Consider the following 20771-nt stretch of genomic DNA (forward strand, 5'->3'; position numbering starts at 1 on the left):
TTGATCATATTTTATTCCTCTCCCCATCTCTTGGCAGCTGAACTCATTTGAGCAGCTCTGCATCAACTACACCAACGAGAAGCTTCAGCAGCTGTTCAACCACACCATGTTTATCCTGGAGCAGGAGGAGTACCAGCGTGAAGGCATCGAATGGAGCTTCATCGACTTCGGCCTCGACCTGCAGCCCTGCATTGACCTCATCGAGAGACCAGTGAGTGCTCACCACCCTTGAATTTTTGTTCTGGGTTTCTAGAAATAATTTCTACCCCAAACATTTGCAAAATTTCAAGTGATTTGAAGTTATTGTGGAAACAAAGAATGTTTTTAGTGCTTTCTGTTGGCTTTTCTAGAAGTTGTTTTGATCGGTCTTATGGTACCATTCCCAGGCAAATCCTCCCGGTGTATTAGCTCTGTTGGATGAGGAGTGCTGGTTTCCAAAAGCCACTGATAAAACCTTTGTGGACAAACTGGTGCAAGAGCAAGGCACTCATGCCAAGTTCCAGAAACCACGGCAGCTGAAGGACAAAGCCGATTTCTGCATCATTCACTATGCTGGCAAGGTACGTCTGCATTCATATTAATGAAACTACACTTAGCTGTTGGCTTCACCTCTTGTATTTCAGTCCTGTGATGGTTTTTGTAATGAAGGCCTGTTGTTAGTGTTTCAAAGAAAAAAAAGGAAAGCATCGGAACCTTATGTAATTGGATTTAGTCAGGTCATACTGGCTTGCAGTGAAATGTTGCATTGCTGTCTTTCAAGGGTAGCAGCATCCAGCTGTGGTATGTGCTGACCATAGGCCACATCTGTTTCAGATCAGTGAGCTGCTTGCAATAGAAACTTGACACTGTATGAAATGAGGAACTTTTGATATTTCTCTCCCTTTGAGCTATGTTTGGGTTAAAAGCCTGAAAATTAGTTTGCTTTGTTTCCTGTTGTTTAAGTAAAGAAAAATAGTGCATTGATTTATACTTTATCACTTTCAGTAGTTACATAACACTATGCGAACAGCCAACGACTGCTGAACTGCAGTACCTCTTAAATTAAACGATCCAGATTGAACCAATCCTGGCTTAATTTCACTCTCCTCATTTTGAGGTTGTTAACGTACTGTTTATTTCTCTCATTTTGCAGGTTGACTATAAGGCAGATGAGTGGCTGATGAAAAACATGGACCCTCTAAATGACAACGTGGCCACGCTCCTGCACCAGTCCACGGATAAGTTTGTGGCTGAACTGTGGAAGGATGGTAAGCTGTTTTCTTCTCGAGTGCCTTCCAGATTCCCTGACACATGAAACGTTAAACGGGTCGTTTTTATGGTTCTACCCTCCCACTCTGTGAAGAAAGAGACTGTTGTTTTCAATCTTCAGTTTCACGTCTTGTCTGTCTTGTAAAAAGAGCTTGTCATACATTTCAGTGGTTTGATGCAAATATTTTAACATAGTGGGGGGAACTATTAATTCAGTTACAAAGAGTCAAACTTTGGGTTGGGCGGTGTGTGTGAATAAAAATGCGTCCAATAAGACATTTTGCAATGCTGTTGATACCACAACAGATATATTTGCACTGCAATTGTAAGCAAGGCTGCTTTGCATTAATTACCGATTAAAGCAGCGAGGAAATATGAAATGATGCAAAAATACAGAGTGGGATGTGTCATATGTTGTATGTCTTATTCAGCATTGACTGTATTTCCAGCCAAAATAACTGTGTATAATGAATAACACAATACACTTTTTATATAAAATTAATAATACTGTGGCAAAATAACTACTCAAAAGTAAATACAAAATAGAATGTGTGTGCTAAGATCAATCAGCAGGATCTTAAAATGTTCAACTGAAAGTACACGTATCCAAAAACATTAGAAACTAGTGCAAATGGAATTAAGACTTTTGCTTATTCTCACTTGTGTTGCACAGCACTAACCAGTGTGTTTACTACCATTTATGTCTTTTATGTGCTAGCTGTGTTCTACTACTACTTTTTTATTTTGCTTTTTTTCTTGTTTATCCCCCCTTTGCCCCCTTTCTCTGTCTCTCGACCATAGAGATTCAGAATATCCAAAGAGCGTCTTTTTATGATGTCTCTAGTCTCCATGAATCGCCAGGTGAAGGTATACGATGCTGTAGGTCTCTGCTTACCAGCGCATTGTGTACTTTCAAACACTCCCATGGCTTGTAGACCTGGGCCCTGGTCCCTCTAGCTGGCTAACTTTAGAGTTAGCTGGATCCATCTGGAAGGAAGCGTGACTTGGCTGATTCATTAGGAAGCCCAAACTGACCATGAATGAAGATTGCATGAAAAATGAATGCATGTGCAAAGTGACATAATACAGAGTACTGACATTTGAAAGTGTCTCTGGGTGACTCTATGGGTGGGCTGGCTATAAGGATTAGGGCCCTTGCTTGTTCTTTGAGTGCCTTTCAGCAATTTTGATTCACACACTTGCTAAATATTTCCCCTGTAATTTATTAGTTTAAAAACTGTAAAAGTGTCAAATCATTAAGTCCACACCTATAGAATTTTTCAGTCAAGACATTTTGACAAGAATAGGTGATTCATATTTCACCCCCAAGTCAAATAGAAATATGCTTTGCTTATAGAAAATAAGTATCTATCTATTTATCATAAATGCAGTTTTTTAAAATAATTGTTTTTTAAATACTTATCTATTTTAAGATCATTTTCACGAGATTCCCTCAAGCACAGCTTATTTTTCAGCAGCGTTGTGTGTGGTATGGTGCTTATGCCCTTGCTACTGGCGGTCAGACAACTTGTTTGTTTTAAGTGTCAGACAGCGATTTGATAGGCCGTGTGAGGGAGATGGAGTTTGGGTGAGGGGTGGAGGAATTCTGTAGTGTCTCCGACAGGGAACGTGGAACAATACACGTCTTGTTTCACTGGAATCCAAATGACTTGCTCAGCCCTCTGCCAGTCAACACTGACAGCTCAGTAAATTCTCCATGGAGGTAACGGAAGTCACGTCAGGAGCCCCATTATGAACAGAACATTACTTGGAAGCGGTTCTTAAGAATGACGTTTACAGGAATGCTGCAAGACCTAGAGTTATAAATGTAGCCCCAGTAGTTAGACTTTACGAGCCCCCAATGAATCAAAATGAATATGTAGTTTTTGATTACTTGTTCACTTGATTGAAGTTTGACTTGTTTTGCTGTATGACACTGTTATCAGACTCAAATTTGTGAATATAATTGGGGTCTAATTTATTCCTAAGCAAATTTATTCACATTGATTTATTCAGTTGCTGAAAGGAGACATCTTTAGTAACATTACTCAGAGAGAGAACTTGATTTACATGTCTGGGTCATATTTCACTCAAAAGGAAAAAATCTTAAAATGAAGCCTTTTAAGGACCATTATTTAAGCAAAATATATTTTTAACTTTATCTAAATAGAATGTACTTTTATAAACTTAAAGCAATGTTCGCTGCACTGCTAAATATACACTGCCATTGAAATTCGCCACACCAAAAGAAATTAGATTTAATTAGTTGTAAATATGGGCTGCATACAAAGATTTATGCAGTGTAATAAGTGTAGTCTGATTCACAAGCAGGTGGCTTTACGGTTCAAGAGGAGTTAAGCATTACTGATTTAAATCTGTCTGATGAAACCATGAGAGCAGTTGCTAAATTAACATCTGCAGTGTTTCCCATACACTGATTTATTTGTGGCGGTCCGCAACAATATCAAAACTGACCGCCACAAATAGGTTTTTTCAAAAAGCGTTGACTTCGTTGAATAAACGAGCACTGCACGTTTCAAAATCGAAACACGGTGCAGCTGTTTTTATATCACTGTATTGACTGTCTTCAGAAAATTTTGGACGTCATTTTTATTTCATCTTGCATGTAATGCCTGATAAAGCAGCGGTTGTGAGCGGAGTGCTGCTTTGTGTACAGCGTTACCGGGGAAATCGCTCTCTCCGTGCTCTAAAAGCGCCTCCTGCTGGCAGAGAATGAATTTGCATATAAGCTGCCACAAATAAGAGTCCAAGTCTGTGGGAAACACTGATCTGACTCAATAAACTGCAAGGTATTGGGGTGAAATATGTCCTGGACATGATCTTGACAGGTTTTGAGGTTCACCCTTCCATTTACTTTCTTTTTGCAGCTTGTGCTTGTTTATAGATGTAGTCTTATCCTTGGCACTCTTCATCTGTTTCATGTCTCCATTTGCCTAGCACTGGACCTGCACCTGCTGGCATAGTAGGAGCCATTGGCTTTTGAAAATGGCTGTCTAAACTTGTGGCACTGAGTCAAAATACACTGTACTACTTTCTGAAAGTTATTTTCTGTTTTCTTTTGGGGTATGACGATTAAAGGCCTGAAGGAATCAAAGGACAGTTTTTTTTTATTATTATTATTATTAAATGTTTTTTGTAAGAATGCTAAAATACACAGCGTATTTTGACCTTCTGCTTGGTGTTGTTGAATTAGAGCTTTAGTTGTTGTAGATTTCCCTCTTCCATCTTCACATGATTTAGCTGTGCTCTGTCACTCTCCATCTGTAAATACTTTGAAGATCAAGCTAACCGGTTGGTATCTTTCTTTTTTCTCACTCTTCATGGTAGTGGACCGTATTGTTGGTTTGGACCAGGTGGCAGGGATGAATGAGACTGCATTTGGGGCTACATATAAGACCAAGAAGGGCATGTTCCGCACTGTGGGTCAGCTCTATAAAGAGTCCCTTACAAAACTCATGGCTACTCTCAGAAACACCAACCCCAACTTCGTCCGCTGTATCATCCCCAATCATGAGAAAAGAGTAAGTGACATTTGTTCCTTCAGTTGTAAGTCAATATGTCCTTCAGTTTAGTGTAATGTATTTGACTAGAGTTTCTTTAATGTGGTCATGCACCTCTTTATTATTGTCGTTCTTCTAGGCTGGTAAACTGGAGCCTCATCTGGTTCTAGATCAGCTGAGGTGTAATGGAGTTCTAGAAGGGATCCGGATCTGCAGGCAGGGATTCCCTAACCGTATTGTCTTCCAGGAGTTCAGACAGAGGTGTGTTTCAGATATCTCATTAAAGAGTAGAGAAGCACCGTACGTCTTAAGATGCTGTAGCATTAATATTATTGTATTTTATCTGTGATAAAACTCTCATATCGGTTTTCCTCTCAGATACGAGATCCTCACCCCTAATGCAATCCCCAAAGGTTTTATGGATGGCAAGCAGGCTTGTGAGAGAATGGTGAGATTTCTTAAGATGACCAACAAATGAAGTTGATCAATCAAAATAGTTAAAATACCAGTGTATTATGAAATATTCCATAAAAACAAACACTAATGTTCAAAAGTTTGCTTTTATTCATGAAGAATGCATTCATTTGATCAAAAGTGTAAGAATATTTTTGTAACAATTTCTTTGCCATTTCAAATAGTGTTAACAGTTGTTTTAAACTCCATTCATCAAAGAATCCTGAAAATAAAGTCCTGAAAAAAATGTATCACCATTTCCACAAAAATCTTAAGCAACACAACTGTTTTCAGCATTGCTTACAAGTATATTAAAAAAAAAATCTTACACACCAAATTAGCCATTAGAGTCATGTGACGCTGAAAAGAAAACCTGGAATAAATTACATTTTAAGGTATATTAAAATAGAAAAGAATTGTGTTAAAATGTAATAATGTTTCACAATATTACTGCTTTTACTGTAAAGCATAAAAAATCTTACTGACCCAAACATACCAATGGTAGTGTAATTGTTTTAAACTAGTGCTGGGCAACGATTAATCGCATCCAAAATAAAAGTTTTGTGTACATAATATATATGTGTGTACTGTGTATATTTATTATGTATATATAAATACACACACATGCATGTATATATTTAAGAAAAATGTTATGTTTGTTTTATTTAATATATATTTATATATAATATAAATATATATACATGTAAATACATGTAAATATTTTCAAAATATATACTGTATATGTGTCTTTTATTTATTTATTTATTTATATACACACAATAAATTTACACAGTAGAAACACACATATTATATAAACAAAAACTTTTATTTTGGATGTGATTAATCGTTGCCCAGCACTATTTTAAACATATAATTTTTATCATTTACAGATAAATTTCAGATAGATTTGCACAAAATTTTAGGGGTGGGACAATAAATCAATATGGTGATATATCGCGATCCTTCTCCATGCGATACAAGAATCAATATCCTGCACCAAATATCGATATTTTAATTAATAAAATAAGGTGCTTTAAATAGATTTCCCTGTTCACAGTGTCTAAAAATGTGTGGAAATCGCAGCCGCGCCATTTCCAGCTTTCCAAAAGTGCTCAACTCTGAGCAAGTTCCAGGAACCGAGTTCTCTATGAAGATGGGGAAGCACAAGGAACCGAAGGATAAACAGATTTCCAGCCACTGTATTAGCTTTACTGCTATATATATGTTTATGGAGATGAAAACTAAAAAACTGCCCCGGAACAGCTATCAGCATGGACCATAGGCACCGATCACGTTATTATTGCAGAGCACGTATTCAGTTCATGAGTAGCCTAACCTCTCCGCTCGGATCGCGGGTGGATTTCCCTCACTATTTGAGTGAGAGAGAGCACCGCCAGTGCGTCCAGTTTTATGTGAACAAAACTGGATGCTCTCCCTCTCTCTCAGATATTACAAGTGCACGTTATGCAGTGTGAACAGTGGGCACCGACCAGCAGAAACATAAATCTGCACCTATGCATCGCTGTATCGTGATATTATCGTTATCATGAGCCCTGTATTGTGATTATATCGTATCGTGAAGTACCCTGCGATTCTCACCCCTACAAAATTTAAGTTGTTTTCTTTTGATAATTAAAATTATCCAAAATGTCACTTTCAAAAATAAGCTTCATTTCTTAATCAGACCTTATAGCTCAATAATGCATCTCTCCAAAGAGCTTTATCATAATAATTAAATTTGTTTATATAATTTAATAATTGATATAAAGAAATGTAAAATTAAAGGTGCACTTTAATGAGGTAATTATTTTGTTCATTCTCTCTTTTCATAGACGTTTTCACTGATGTCCATTATTGATAAGCCAGCATCTGAAATTTTGCATCTGCTAAATACTAAGTATCATCTAATAATCTGATCTGTAGATCCGAGCCTTGGAGCTTGATTCAAACCTCTACCGGATTGGGCAGAGTAAGATCTTCTTCCGCACTGGAGTTTTGGCACACCTGGAGGAGGAGAGAGACCTGAAAATAACAGATATCATAATCTACTTTCAGTCAGTCTGTCGAGGATATCTGGCTCGCAAGTGAGTCCAAATGAAGATGGCTGATCTAAATATGGTCTAAAAGGCGCTGCAGTAATATGCAGCTCTTACTGTTTATAGTGTAAAAATAAAATGTATTCTTATGAAACGTTGACAGTGAACTGCTGCTGTTGTGTTTCTCAGAGCCTTTGCTAAGAAACAGCAGCAGCTAAGCGCTTTGAAAGTCCTGCAGAGAAACTGTGCCGCCTACCTGAAACTACGCCACTGGCAGTGGTGGAGACTCTTCACCAAGGTTGGTCTTGGTTTTTGAAAGAGAGTTTTCATAACTGTTTTAATGATTTGACCAGGTTTTGCATATTTGTCTAAAAGAAATCTGTGTGTTTGCAAGAGAAATTGAATCTTTAAAAACACATTTGCAGTATTGTTGCAGATCGTTTTTATTTAAGACATGCATTGCATGCGTTTCTGCAGGTGAAACCCCTCCTCCAGGTGACCCGTCAGGAGGAAGAAATGCAGGCCAAGGATGAGGAGCTCATTAAAGTGAAGGAGAGGCAGGTGAAAGTAGAGAACGAACTGGTGGAAATGGAGCGGAAACACCAGCAGGTTAGCACACACTCACCTGCTCCCTCTGTCTCCTGAAAATACAGTTTTATTTCAGTGTTATGTTTTTAACCTAATAACCGATGGAATGAGCCACATTTAAAGACACTGTTGCATATCTGATATATGTATATGGCCACACTTGAATAATTTTGCTTTCCAAAATCACTATAATGTGGTCTCCTGTGGCTTTATTCAATGTAGTGGATCTTCTGCAGTGTTACAAAATCATAGTGACTCTGTCAACCAAAATGTGTGCTAAAAATGTTGTAGAAACAGAGGATAGATCTGGTTTGATGTTTGCTTCAGCTCTTGGAGGAGAAAAACATCTTGGCAGAGCAACTGCAGGCTGAGACAGAATTGTTTGCTGAAGCTGAAGAGATGAGGGCTCGCCTGGTGGCTAAAAAACAAGAGCTGGAGGAGATTCTTCATGACCTGGAGTCCCGTGTGGAGGAGGAAGAGGAGAGGAACCAATCTTTGCAGAATGAGAAGAAGAAAATGCAGTCACACATACAGGTGAGAACATAACTGGGGAAATAAAATCCTTGATCTGCTGTAAACTTAAAATAGTTCTCTCAGCTCTTAGATGGTAAATCTGTATCTAAAACTTCTGGGTTGGAATAATGAATTCAGCAAGTACTTAGCTAAAAAGGCTCACAAAGTCCTACACTGTACTGCTGTACAGAAACCACAAGTGTGTGTGTGTGTGCATGACTTCAGGACCTAGAGGAGCAACTAGATGAAGAAGAGGCTGCCCGACAGAAGCTTCAGTTGGAGAAGGTGACTGCTGAAGCCAAGATAAAAAAGATGGAGGAAGATATTCTGCTGTTGGAGGACCAGAACTCCAAATTCCTAAAGGTCAGTGCAGATGTCAGACTGCCTAATCAAAATGCAACCCAGGGCCTTTGTTGTAAGAATGCTCTAAGAAGAATTTTGCAGGAGCAAACTGAGCTCTTCCTTTCCTCTATATACCTTAGGAGAAAAAACTCCTAGAGGACCGTGTCAGTGAGATGACCTCCCAGCTGGCTGAGGAAGAAGAGAAGGCCAAGAACCTTGGCAAAGTCAAAAACAAGCAAGAAATGATGATGGTAGACCTGGAAGGTGAGGACTGGGTTGAATGTGGGTCATTTTATTTAAGTCAATGTAAAGCAGTGGGTCTTGCATGTTTATGTGTGTGTGTTTGACCCTCAGAGCGTCTGAAGAAAGAGGAGAAAACTAGGCAGGAGCTTGAGAAAGCCAAAAGAAAGCTGGATGGTGAGACCACAGACCTACAGGACCAGATAGCTGAGCTGCAGGCCCAGATTGAGGAACTCAAGATCCAACTGGCCAAGAAAGAAGAGGAGCTACAGGCTGTACTGGCCAGGTGAAGATCTATTCATTGAGGAACACAGAATAACAAAATAGTTTGGCTGTCGTCTAGCGGACCATGTCAAATCAATAACTTATGGTAGGCCAAGTTATGTTGACGTCATCATATAAATTGGAATATTAGTAATGGAAGGTTTTTATTCTTGACCTTTGTTTGTTAACATTGTGCAGTCCTGAAATAATTTAGTAAATTTGTATCACATTGCTGTTGCAACATCACATCATTAACACACAAAAAAAAAACATGCTTGCCCATTTTTATATATATATATATATATATATATATATATATATATATATATATAACAGGGGCATTCAGTCTGTATTCTTTTATTTTAAATCTGTCATGTTTACCAAGGCAAATATTTTACAGTGAAAATATTTTAAATGTTTTGAAATATAATTAAAATTTAAAAGAAGTGATTGTGAGATAGAAATTGGTTACACTTTACAGTGTAATTATACATTTAAATACTGAGTAATATTATTTAACCACATGTACTTACTATATGGGTTAGGATTAGGGTTTGGCTTTGGGTTACTTGCATGTAATTATGCATAATTAATTGTTGTTATAATAGCAAGTACATGTAACCTGTAACAAGGACACCTTGAAATAAAGTGTTACCTAGAAAACTTTTGTGACATTATAAAACTTTTTATTGTTACATGTGACCAATTTAATGTGTCCTTGCTGACTAAAAGTATTCATTTCAGGACTATTTAATTAATCAGGATTAGAAAGATGTTTTTAAACAAAGTGTAGAATAGAACTCCTTTAATTTAGCATGCATAGTTTTGTTAATAATCTTTGCTTATGTTTGTTGCTCCACAGAGGTGATGAGGAGGTCGCTCAGAAGAACAACGCTCTGAAGCAAGTGCGGGAGCTGCAGGCCCAGCTAGCTGAGCTCCAGGAGGATCTGGAATCTGAGAAAGCAGCCAGAAACAAAGCTGAGAAACTCAAGAGAGACCTGAGTGAGGAACTGGAGGCTCTCAAGACTGAGCTGGAAGACACCCTGGACACCACTGCCGCCCAGCAGGAGCTGAGGTACAAGAGTCTGCATCAGGAACTAAATTTATCATGACCACAAAATGGAACAAATTTTTAAAGGCATAATTCACCCGAAAATGAAAATTATGTCATTTACTTACCCTTCACTTGTTTCAAACCTTTTAAAGAATGTTGGTAACTGAACAGTTGACGGTAGCCATTGACTTGCATAGTATTTTTTTTTTCCATACTATGGAAATCAATAGCTACAGTCAACTGTTTGGTTACCAACATTCTTCAAAATATATTATTTTATGCTCAGCAGAAGAAAGAAACTTATACAGGTTTGCAAAGTGTGGAGGATGAGTAAATGAGGACAGAATTTTTGTTTTTATGTGGGGAAAAAATAAGAAATATCAAAACTATGCTAAAACCTTGGTGACAACATTTTTCTACGGTTGACTATTGAAAATGAGTCTTTTGGTAATGTAAGTGGAGAGCCATTTAAGCCAGATTAAGCTAATTGAAATCTGAACCTTTCTCCTCAAATGTGTCTTGCCTAATAATGTGTCTTTTGCTCACGAAGGACCAAACGAGAGCAGGAGGTGGCAGAGCTGAAGAAGGCCATCGATGATGAGATGAAAAACCATGAATCTCAGATCCAGGAGATGAGACAGAGGCACGGCACAGCTCTGGAGGAGATCTCTGAGCAGCTGGAGCAGGCCAAGAGAGTAAGCCACAGAGATGAAGAATAAATGACTCATTACTGTAGTGAGGGATTTCAGTTCTAATGTCTCGACTGGAACGCTGCCAGTCTGCTGTCAGAATGATGTGTTTGGAATTCATTTCCTCGTTCAGTGATTGAATATGGTATGGTCTCCTGTTGATACAGTTCAGGCAAAATCTGGCTCTCTCTCACACTGTCTGTCTGTCAACATTAGGTGAAGTCAAATCTGGAGAAAAACAAACAGACTCTGGATAGTGATAATAAGGAGCTGACCAATGAGGTGAAGAGTTTGCAGCAAGCCAAGTCTGAATCTGAGCACAAGAGAAAGAAACTTGAGGCTCAGCTGCAGGACTTCATGGCCCGCTTCAGCGAGGGAGAGAAGGTTAAAGGAGAGCTTTCAGACCGTTCCCACAAACTACAGGTCAGTGTTGTCAGACTGTGTCACAAACTACAAGTGAGTTCTGTTACACTTCATATCAGAATCATTTCTGTTACACCTAGTTCTGTGAAATACTGTTACACTCCCTCCTCCCTCACACACTACAGATGACTGTTGTTTCATTGTTTTTTGCAGACTGAAATCATGGCTGTAATAAGGGCTGCACAGTTAATCAAAATAAAACAAATCACGATTATGGCTTGATCAAATTGCAATCATTAAATTAGCAATTATTGTAATTAATTGTAATTATTATTAAATAAAATTACAAATTGCTATTAAATAAATATTAGCGTGTGTACTATTCAATTATTATTATATATAATAAACAATTTCATATATGATTTTATAGTCATATTGGTATATAATTGCAACATTGTGTACCCCTGCAAACCTGAAGCTTTTTTTAAAGCCCAATTTTAATCATTTACTTTTAAAACAAACATTTATTTGCTACACAGAATTAAGCAGTTCTGTTAAATTTTGACTCCGAGTTTCATGAGACCTGCAATCATTAAATTTGCAATTATTAAAATTAATTGTAATTATTCGGTTCAGACCAGGCGGTCAAACCAATTGTGAAAGCAACCTTAAATAGATCAGAATCGAGGGTACTTGTGAAATATCGCTCTACTGCACATTTATTTATTTGTCATTTGTTGCAGACGGAACTGGACAATGTTTCTGCTCTATTGGAAGATGCTGAGAAAAAGGGAATTAAGCTGGCCAAAGATGCCTCCAGCCTAGAGAGTCAGCTTCAGGACACTCAGGTAATACGTCTCTGCAAACAGGAAGCCCTGCAAGAGTAGATGAAGCAATGACAGAATAATAAAACAATAGATAATTAATAAAAACAATAGATAGACTTTTTACAGAAAAGGTGCGTGCGATGTGATTGAGTCATGATTGATTAATATTGTGGATATAGGAGCTGCTTCAAGAGGAGACACGTCAGAAGCTGAACCTGAGCAGCCGTATCCGTCAACTGGAGGAGGAGAAGAACAGCCTTCTGGAGCAGCAGGAGGAGGAAGAGGAGGCGCGAAGAAACCTGGAGAAACAACTGGCAACACTACAATCCCAGGTATGTGCAATCACTTCATATTTTTTTTATTAGGGCAGATGGCAAGTCAGTTTATATCAACATCTTGCACATCAGTTAACACGTTCAATATTGACGTGTTTTACTCTACCAGTGACATGTTGGCTAGAACCTCACAAAAGCCTGTCGTATTTGAGGACCAAAAGTGGGTTATGTAAAAGTGTAATTTTCAGACTTCTGTTCAGAAAGGAAATCAGATGTACCATTTACTACTTAAACATTTGAAAGTAAATGCACTCCTTTCTTGGACAGCTGGTGGAGACCAAGAAAAAGCTGGAGGATGATGTGGGAACTCTTGAAGGCCTGGAGGAGGTCAAGAGGAAGCTGCAGAAGGACATGGAGGGGACCAGTCAGAAACTGGAGGAGAAGGCCATCGCTTACGACAAGTTGGAGAAAACGAAGAACAGGCTGCAGCAGGAGCTTGATGACCTTATGGTGGACTTGGACCACCAGAGACAGATCGTCTCAAACTTGGAGAAGAAACAGAAGAAGTTTGACCAGGTATGAATTGTTTTGGTTAAAATTAAATTTTTTTCACCCAAAAATTAAATTTCTGTCATTTACTCTTCCTCATATCATTCCAAAACCATAAGACTTTTCACACCTCTTCGAAAAAATAAATGAAGAGATTTTTAATCAGACCTGATGTTCTGTCCTTCTATTGAAAGTTTCAAAACTTTTGAAGTTTCAAAGCTTAATTTAATCCAAGACTTCTGAAAACACAATTTAATGTAGGTTTTTTTTATTGATCAATAAACTCTGATCAATGCACATATATAGAAGCTCAAACATGCTTTCTTGATGTGTGAGAACCAACTTTTATATCTTTATGAACTTTTTGAAGCATCAAAGTTTTAGTGGAATGTACTTTCAATGGTTGGACAGAAATCTTACAGGTTTCATATAAAATATCTTAATTTGTATTTGAAAGATGAACAGAAGTCTTGTAGGTTTGCAACAATATGAGGGTTACCAACTGATTTTTATCATTTACATTTTTAAGTGAACTTTAAGCTTTTAACTTTTTTATATAATGCTAAATTGTAATTTCAATTTTTAAAATAATCATTACGTTCTCATGAAAAACATTTGTTAATAATTATGAAAAAATCTAACAAAATCATTTGTTGATGTTTGTTAGATGCTGGCGGAGGAGAAGACCATCTCTGCACGTTACGCTGAAGAGAGGGACCGTGCGGAGGCCGAGGCGAGAGAGAAGGAAACCAAAGCTCTGTCTATTGCCCGAGCCCTGGATGAAGCTCTGGAGGCTAAAGAGGAATTTGAGAGACTCAACAAGCAGCTCAGAGCTGAGATGGAGGATCTGATGAGTTCCAAGGATGACGTAGGCAAGAATGTAAGTCAGTATGTTACTGGACGTTTGTGCTGTTATATTACGTATGTGGTTATGTTTGGATTCATCATCATGATGTTTAAAGAACCTTTGGTGTTTTGTAAACAGCAGATTTTGTTGGCTGTTTTTGTTTTGAGACCTTGTACTGTGCTGACACCCTACAGCATGTGATAACTAAGTGTGATGCAACAAGTTTCAGGTGTCAAGTAATTTGCCTGTCATCACTGACAACAGAATACTTAGCAAAGTGACAAAATCAGCCAGTCACAACATATGCATGTTTAGAGCAAGATTTTGGACTAATGAATTTTCACTCTCAGGATCTACTCAGAGTGCCGTGGCAAACATAGTAGCAAAAAAAAACAAATAAAATTAAAATTTGGACAGAAAACTGGAAAAATTTCCAGGTCTAGAAATGTCATAATGTTAAAAGTGGTCTGGAAAATATTCCTCAGCATTCTCTATTAGTAATCATGAATAACTAGAAAACTGGATCCTGGTTTTATAATTTGGCACTTGATCACGAGTGGTTATGATAGTCACTGTGTATTTATTTACGGCCTGTTATCTGTAGGTGCATGAGCTGGAGAAATCCAAACGCACTCTGGAGCAGCAGGTGGAGGAGATGCGCACTCAGCTAGAGGAGCTGGAGGACGAGCTACAGGCCACAGAGGATGCCAAGCTGCGTCTGGAGGTCAACATGCAGGCCATGAAGGCCCAGTTTGACCGAGACCTGCAGGCCAGAGATGAGCAGAATGAGGAGAAGAAGAGGGCACTGGTCAAACAGGTGGGTGGAATCTATCATTTTTGAGGATTACAAACCATTTGGACATGTAGATTATTCATTTTTTAAGATTAAAAGTGGTATATTCACTGGTACCTGTTTTCATCAATAAATAAGTCTGACAGTCTGCCATAGTTTTTACTCGGAGTAAACCTGTTTGATATAGATTTTTGATCCATGTTCCTTCAGGTGCGTGAGATGGAGGCGGAGCTTGAAGATGAAAGGAAGCAGAGAGCTCTTGCTGTAGCTGCCAAGAAGAAACTGGAGATGGACCTCAAAGATGTGGAAGCTCAGATCGAGGCTGCAAACAAGGCCCGTGATGAAGCCATTAAACAGCTACGCAAACTCCAGGTAGAATCTTTTCCAGAATGCTGCTGTTCATGCACAGAAATGTGATGACACAGTAATGATAATGCAAAAAATGACTCATTCACTGTTAGCATAATCTGTTTATCCTCACAAGCTCCAATTGCGTCAGTCTTTTAGTAGTGACACAGATGTCTACATAATTGACTGCGTTGCTGAGACTTTATATTTTGGGTCATAGTCAGTACAGTGATGTGACAAAATGTGAGAAGAACAAATGGCAACATTTCTCGGTTTTCATCCAGGCCCAGATGAAGGACTACCAGAGGGAGCTGGAGGAGGCGCGCACTTCTCGTGATGAGATCTTCGCTCAGTCTAAGGAGAATGAGAAGAAGCTCAAGAGTCTCGAGGCGGAGATTCTGCAGCTACAAGAGGTGAGCCGACGCTGAAATACACATTTGAAAAAAGCCTTTATGAAGAATCTGTTGCTTGTTTTTTTTTTTTCAGTTTTAAATGGTATTAGTTAAAGTGGCCAGTCTTTGTTTATGGTTTGGTTGTGATTTTAGGACCTGGCATCTTCAGAGAGAGCCCGACGCCATGCTGAACAGGAAAGAGATGAGCTTGCGGATGAGATTTCCAACAGTGCCTCTGGAAAGTGAGTCATTGTGCTGCAAACCTCTCAAAGTCAGTGTAAACCGGAAGTCAGTTTAATTGAGAATTGTGATGTATTTAAGAGTGAAACCGATTTTAAATCAAAATGAATAGACGATGGAATGTTGCAATGCCTATAAGGGATTTATCAATTTTCCAATGAACAAAACTAAGTCTGGCCCTTCATTTCTTTTTTTTCTTTTTTTTTTTTTTTTTATTTGAAAAGGCATTTCACTTGGATATACATGATAGTAGGGAAGATAAAAAAAAATTTTTTTTTTAATTTCCAAACATCACAATTTCTATTTCATGCTGACTTAGATGTATTCTGCTGTTGGATCATTTGCTCCTCTGTTTGTAGGTTTATCAGACACAAGTTTTATACTTCATTCATATTCATTCCTTCAGGGCTGCCCTCTTGGATGAGAAGCGGAGGCTGGAGGCTCGTATCTCCCAGCTGGAGGAAGAGCTAGAGGAGGAACAGGGCAACATGGAGCTCCTGAACGACCGCTTCCGCAAGACCACTATGCAGGTGCGGTGTTGAGGAAGCTGCTGTAATTATGATTAAGCTTTTTTCAACACAGTTAAACTTGTCAACATGGCCTTTGTGCTTGTGATCTTTGCAAGATGTCTAATTGTTATCTTCATAAGCATTCCTGGCTACATTTGTCACATCACGTCACGTCTTTAGTAACAGCTGTTGTGTCTGTATTTCAGGTGGATACCCTGAACACAGAGCTGGCGGGAGAGCGCAGTGCCGCCCAGAAGAGCGAGAACGCCCGTCAGCAGCTGGAGCGGCAAAACAAAGATTTGAAGGCCAAACTGCAGGAACTTGAGGGATCCATCAAATCAAAGTTCAAGGCCTCTATCGCCGCCCTGGAGGCCAAGATTATCCAGCTAGAGGAGCAGCTTGAACAGGAAGCAAAGTATGCAACAGTGAAAAGAAACCAATTAATGCCACATTCTGACTGAACAAAAACCATTGGCACTAACTCGTGTTTTGGCAATGGTGTATGATCTGTGCGCTTCACAGGGAGAGAGCTGCAGCCAATAAGATTGTGCGTCGCACAGAGAAGAAACTCAAGGAGGTGTTCATGCAAGTGGAGGATGAGCGTCGCCATGCTGACCAGTACAAAGAGCAGGTGAATGTAACCCAAGTCCTAATCTTCGCTCTCAAAGTGTGCTAGGTCCCCAGCTGCTTAAGCTGAATAAATTAAACAGAGTTACCACTTTCCAAGCTTCAGGCAGTATTTCCATGGGCTGTTTATGAAACATCTGATACCTATAAAATGGCAAAATATAAAGATTTCCATTTTCTGATTGGCTGCTTTTATAGCATTAAGTCTTTTTTCCAAAACTATGCTACCAAGCTACTGGACAGATTTTTTGGAGAAACTTTTTACAGTAAAAAGTTATATTGTGCAAAATTATTACAATTTTAAATAACTGTTTTCTATTTTAAAACATGTAATTTAATCTTGTGATGGCAAAACTAAATTTGTAGCATCATTACTCCAGTCTTCAGTGTCACATGATCCTTCAGAATTGCTGCTCAATTATTACATAAATTGAAACAGGTTGCGAACCACTTTGCCCTCAGAGCTAAATTCAATTTCAGATTTACAGCCTTAAACATAATGCACAATAAATTGTAGTTAGTTGCTTTTCTCTCATAAGAGAGAAATCTGAGATTCAGATTTGCTGTCTGTCTTTAGATGGAGAAGGCAAACTCCCGCATGAAGCAGTTGAAGAGGCAGCTGGAGGAGGCTGAGGAAGAGGCGACTCGAGCGAACGCCTCCCGCAGGAAGCTGCAGAGGGAGCTGGACGATGCCACCGAAGCTAGTGAGGGTCTGAGCCGAGAGGTCAACACGCTCAAAAACCGCCTCAGGTACAGGGGCTGTGCCAGTACAATCACACATTGATATTGATATATTGCAATACTTTAGATCCTTGTATCAGTTTGTCTGTTTATTTGTGCATTCAAATCGTGCCCTACTGTTTAATAAAGACGCAGTCAGTTGAGGAGCATAACGGTGCTGATATTCACTGCCATTTCAGACACTGTTGTAAAAATTAATTTACATTTGTAGGTTGGGTCAGTGTTGCTATTGATAACAAAACCTAAAGCTATAAAAATCATTTTCAGAAATTGAAATAAGGCTGAAATTAAATAAAATATAAATATTAGATTAGAAATATTTATTTTACATTTCTAATTTTCATTTAAGTTAAAGTACTAAAATCACTAAAACTAAAACTGAATTAATGCTAAATAAAAATAAATAAATAAGTATAACAATGATAAAAGCACCTAACAAATTACTAAAGCGGAAATAAAATAAATGAATGCTAAATACAAATATAAAAAGTCAAATGCCCATAAAATTACTGAAGCGAAATAAAATAAATACATGCTAAATAGAAATGTTTTTTAAAAACGAATAAAAAGGACAAGCACATAACAAAATACTAAAACTAAAATTAAAATATATTAATGCTAAATACAATTAAAAATTTATGAAAATGATAAAAGCTCATAACAAAATTACCTACATTTTAAAATTAAAATAAATTAATGCTTAGTAGAATTAATTTAAAAAAAAAAGGTATAAAAATGATAAAAGCACCTAACAAATTACTGAAACTGAAATAAAAATAAATTAATGCTAAATACATTTATAAAAAGATGACAAGCTCGCATAAAATTACTAATGCGAAATAAAATGCTAAATAAAAAAATATATTTTTAAACTAATAAAAATGACTAAAGCACATAAAATTACTAAACTGAAATAAAAATGGTGCTAGATAGAAGGATTTTTTTTTTTTTTTTTAAATGACAAACTATAACAAAATTACGAAAGCTAAAAATAGAAAAAATAAAAGATCATTCAAAATATTAATACTATAATAGGATATAGAGTGCTGAGTAATGCGCTCTAATGCCTTATTTCCTGTTTCCTGCAGGCGAGGAGGTCCTGTTAGCTTCTCCTCAAGCCGTTCTGGCCGCAGGCAGCTGCAGATGGAAGGGGAATTTTCTGACGACGACGCCGACAGCAAGGCCAGCGACCTGAACGAGAACCCGCCGGCTCAAGCGGAGTAGAGCACAGCGCCCTCCTGTGGTCATCCAGCCCCACTGCTTCCTCCTCCAGCACCTCATTCTTCTCCTTTAGCTATTTGGGGTCCGTGGTACAGAAAGAGGGCCAGTGAACGATGTAAACACACAACTACACTAACACTTCCACATACACACACACACACTCAGACATAAGCTACCCTCAAACCTCCATTTCTATCCCCTCCCTACCAAGGGAGCATCAACTCTGCCTTATTCTAAATACAAGATGCTTCAAGCCCGAGCGAACACACGCCAATTAGTGTTTCCTGCAACTGTAGCCTACAAAATACCGCGCTCACGACAGAACACACTATAGAAGTGCATTTTAAATGTCAAACTTTGCTTTTTGTACATGAATATGCTCATTCATAAGAGCGTGCAATGAAAGTGTTCACTCCAATCTAGTTTAATGATGTAAAACCATCAGCTAGCTAAGCAAACGTGACGGATTGGATCTTAGTTGTACAGTACAGTTCTCCAAATAAGCACGGTCTGCAGATTTTGGGTCGATAGAGATGCATGTGCTGCTCGTTCGCTACAAGCCAACACTAAATGGAAAAATAAAAAAAAAAGTCCTGTGGCACTGGACCGGATCTGAATCGGACCAGAAAAGAAAAGGAAAAACTGTGAAAAAGCTGCTCGCTTCAGCATCTCATTAACATTTAAACACATTAAATAGTTAAAACACAAGAAATCCTGCGTGTTTATCTTCATTTAGCTCCAGGCCTGTTTCATCTTATTTGGGAGGTGGTTTGCGTTTTAGGAATTGGGATGTAATCGCGGATTGCCCTTTAACTGCACATTGTAAGAAAGCCATAAAAGGCCATTTCAACTGGAAAGGAAATATGAAGTATTCTGGATGCAAATGCACGTCAAGATGAAGCATACATGACTTTACATATGTAATCTCTTTAGGGTTTTTTTTTTTCCCCGTATATGTGACAGTATGATGGTACTTCTCAAACCCAGCTGCTCTATTAGATACACTACAAGTGAAACCAAAAGGAAGATGTTTGAAACGGTCCAGACGTCAATGAGAGATCAGCGCTGAAAGCAACTGGAAATATTGATCCCGTTAATTCACAGGCACTTGACTGAATTTTCGTAACTCAAGACTGGGAGTTTAGTGGCGAGTATAGCTGAACACTAGTATTAAGAGGATGAACGGAAAGCGTACTAACCTGTTCCACTCTTAGCATTTAATGACGTGTTTCTTAAAGTGCCTTAGACACTAATTAGAAAACATCCATGAAAGTATGTCATGTATCAGTAATGAAGAAACGCTAATATGAAGGCAAAACTGGCTGAAGGCAATTGAAATAAAATGCTATGTAACCCTTTTTGTTGTTCTTTGTATTTTACTCTGGTAGGACTCATATCCAGTATATAGGTCTCGTATCCCTTGTATTCTCATGAAGATCTGAGGGAAATCAGTGTTAATGTTGGTTTGATATAAAGAAGCCTCTGCCTCTTGCGGCGAGGAGCAAGCGTGATTTCATTTGGTTTAAAGCTTTATCATCCATGATCGTTACTATTATTGCAGTTATCATTATTATTGCTATATTATCACTTCTATTATTGGACTGGCTGTTGACAACCAGGCGTTCAACTGCAAATGTCTCTCCTCTTGTTTTTCTCTTGTATACTGTAACTATTTCTAGATGACAGTGAGTTTTGTAAAGGAAAAAATAAAACATTCATTGTAGAAGAAGCATGCTTTCTCCTGTTTCTGAACTTGTTCATTTCTTATTGAAAATAAAAAGGAATGACCAGTGTTCATTATGGTTTAATAGGTTAAATAGTGGTCGAGTTATTTTAATGCTTGGTATAGACATAGAATATATGTTACAATGTATGTCTTTCTATCTGTGTGTGGATAGATAGCGATAGATGTGAACATACTGCACAATTACATGTTATTAATGAAAAATAATATGTGACCCTGGACCACAAAACCAGTCTCAAGTCGCTGGGGTATATTTGTAGCAACAGCCAAAAATACATTGTATGGGTCAAAATTATCCATTTTACTTAATATCCTAATGATTTTTGGAATAAAAGAAAAGATCATGT

General features: G+C 38.1%; 1 protein-coding gene across 2 annotated transcripts in view; it reads left to right on the plus strand.

The window, feature by feature from the left end:
- The window catches only part of myh10 (myosin, heavy chain 10, non-muscle), a 63539-nt gene extending 43463 nt beyond the window's left edge, over positions 1-20076 (plus strand). For both annotated transcript variants that reach the window (XM_058777911.1, XM_058777912.1), the window contains 29 exons: positions 38-211; positions 387-560; positions 1133-1247; positions 4597-4790; positions 4909-5030; positions 5148-5217; positions 7146-7306; positions 7448-7556; positions 7736-7867; positions 8174-8380; positions 8585-8722; positions 8842-8965; positions 9056-9227; positions 10068-10280; positions 10810-10954; positions 11165-11371; positions 12055-12159; positions 12318-12470; positions 12741-12989; positions 13630-13842; positions 14414-14626; positions 14813-14974; positions 15235-15363; positions 15496-15584; positions 15989-16112; positions 16298-16506; positions 16614-16722; positions 17296-17468; positions 18548-20076. In XM_058777911.1, the coding sequence (XP_058633894.1) occupies positions 38-211; positions 387-560; positions 1133-1247; positions 4597-4790; positions 4909-5030; positions 5148-5217; positions 7146-7306; positions 7448-7556; positions 7736-7867; positions 8174-8380; positions 8585-8722; positions 8842-8965; positions 9056-9227; positions 10068-10280; positions 10810-10954; positions 11165-11371; positions 12055-12159; positions 12318-12470; positions 12741-12989; positions 13630-13842; positions 14414-14626; positions 14813-14974; positions 15235-15363; positions 15496-15584; positions 15989-16112; positions 16298-16506; positions 16614-16722; positions 17296-17468; positions 18548-18683 (4521 nt within the window). In that variant the 3' untranslated portion in view covers positions 18684-20076. The remainder of the gene's footprint in view (positions 1-37; positions 212-386; positions 561-1132; positions 1248-4596; positions 4791-4908; positions 5031-5147; positions 5218-7145; positions 7307-7447; positions 7557-7735; positions 7868-8173; positions 8381-8584; positions 8723-8841; positions 8966-9055; positions 9228-10067; positions 10281-10809; positions 10955-11164; positions 11372-12054; positions 12160-12317; positions 12471-12740; positions 12990-13629; positions 13843-14413; positions 14627-14812; positions 14975-15234; positions 15364-15495; positions 15585-15988; positions 16113-16297; positions 16507-16613; positions 16723-17295; positions 17469-18547) is intronic.
- Positions 20077-20771: the final 695 nt, after the last annotated feature.

Source organism: Onychostoma macrolepis, chromosome 06, assembly GCF_012432095.1.
Source record: "Onychostoma macrolepis isolate SWU-2019 chromosome 06, ASM1243209v1, whole genome shotgun sequence".
In the NCBI taxonomy this organism is placed as follows: Eukaryota; Metazoa; Chordata; class Actinopteri; order Cypriniformes; family Cyprinidae; genus Onychostoma; species Onychostoma macrolepis.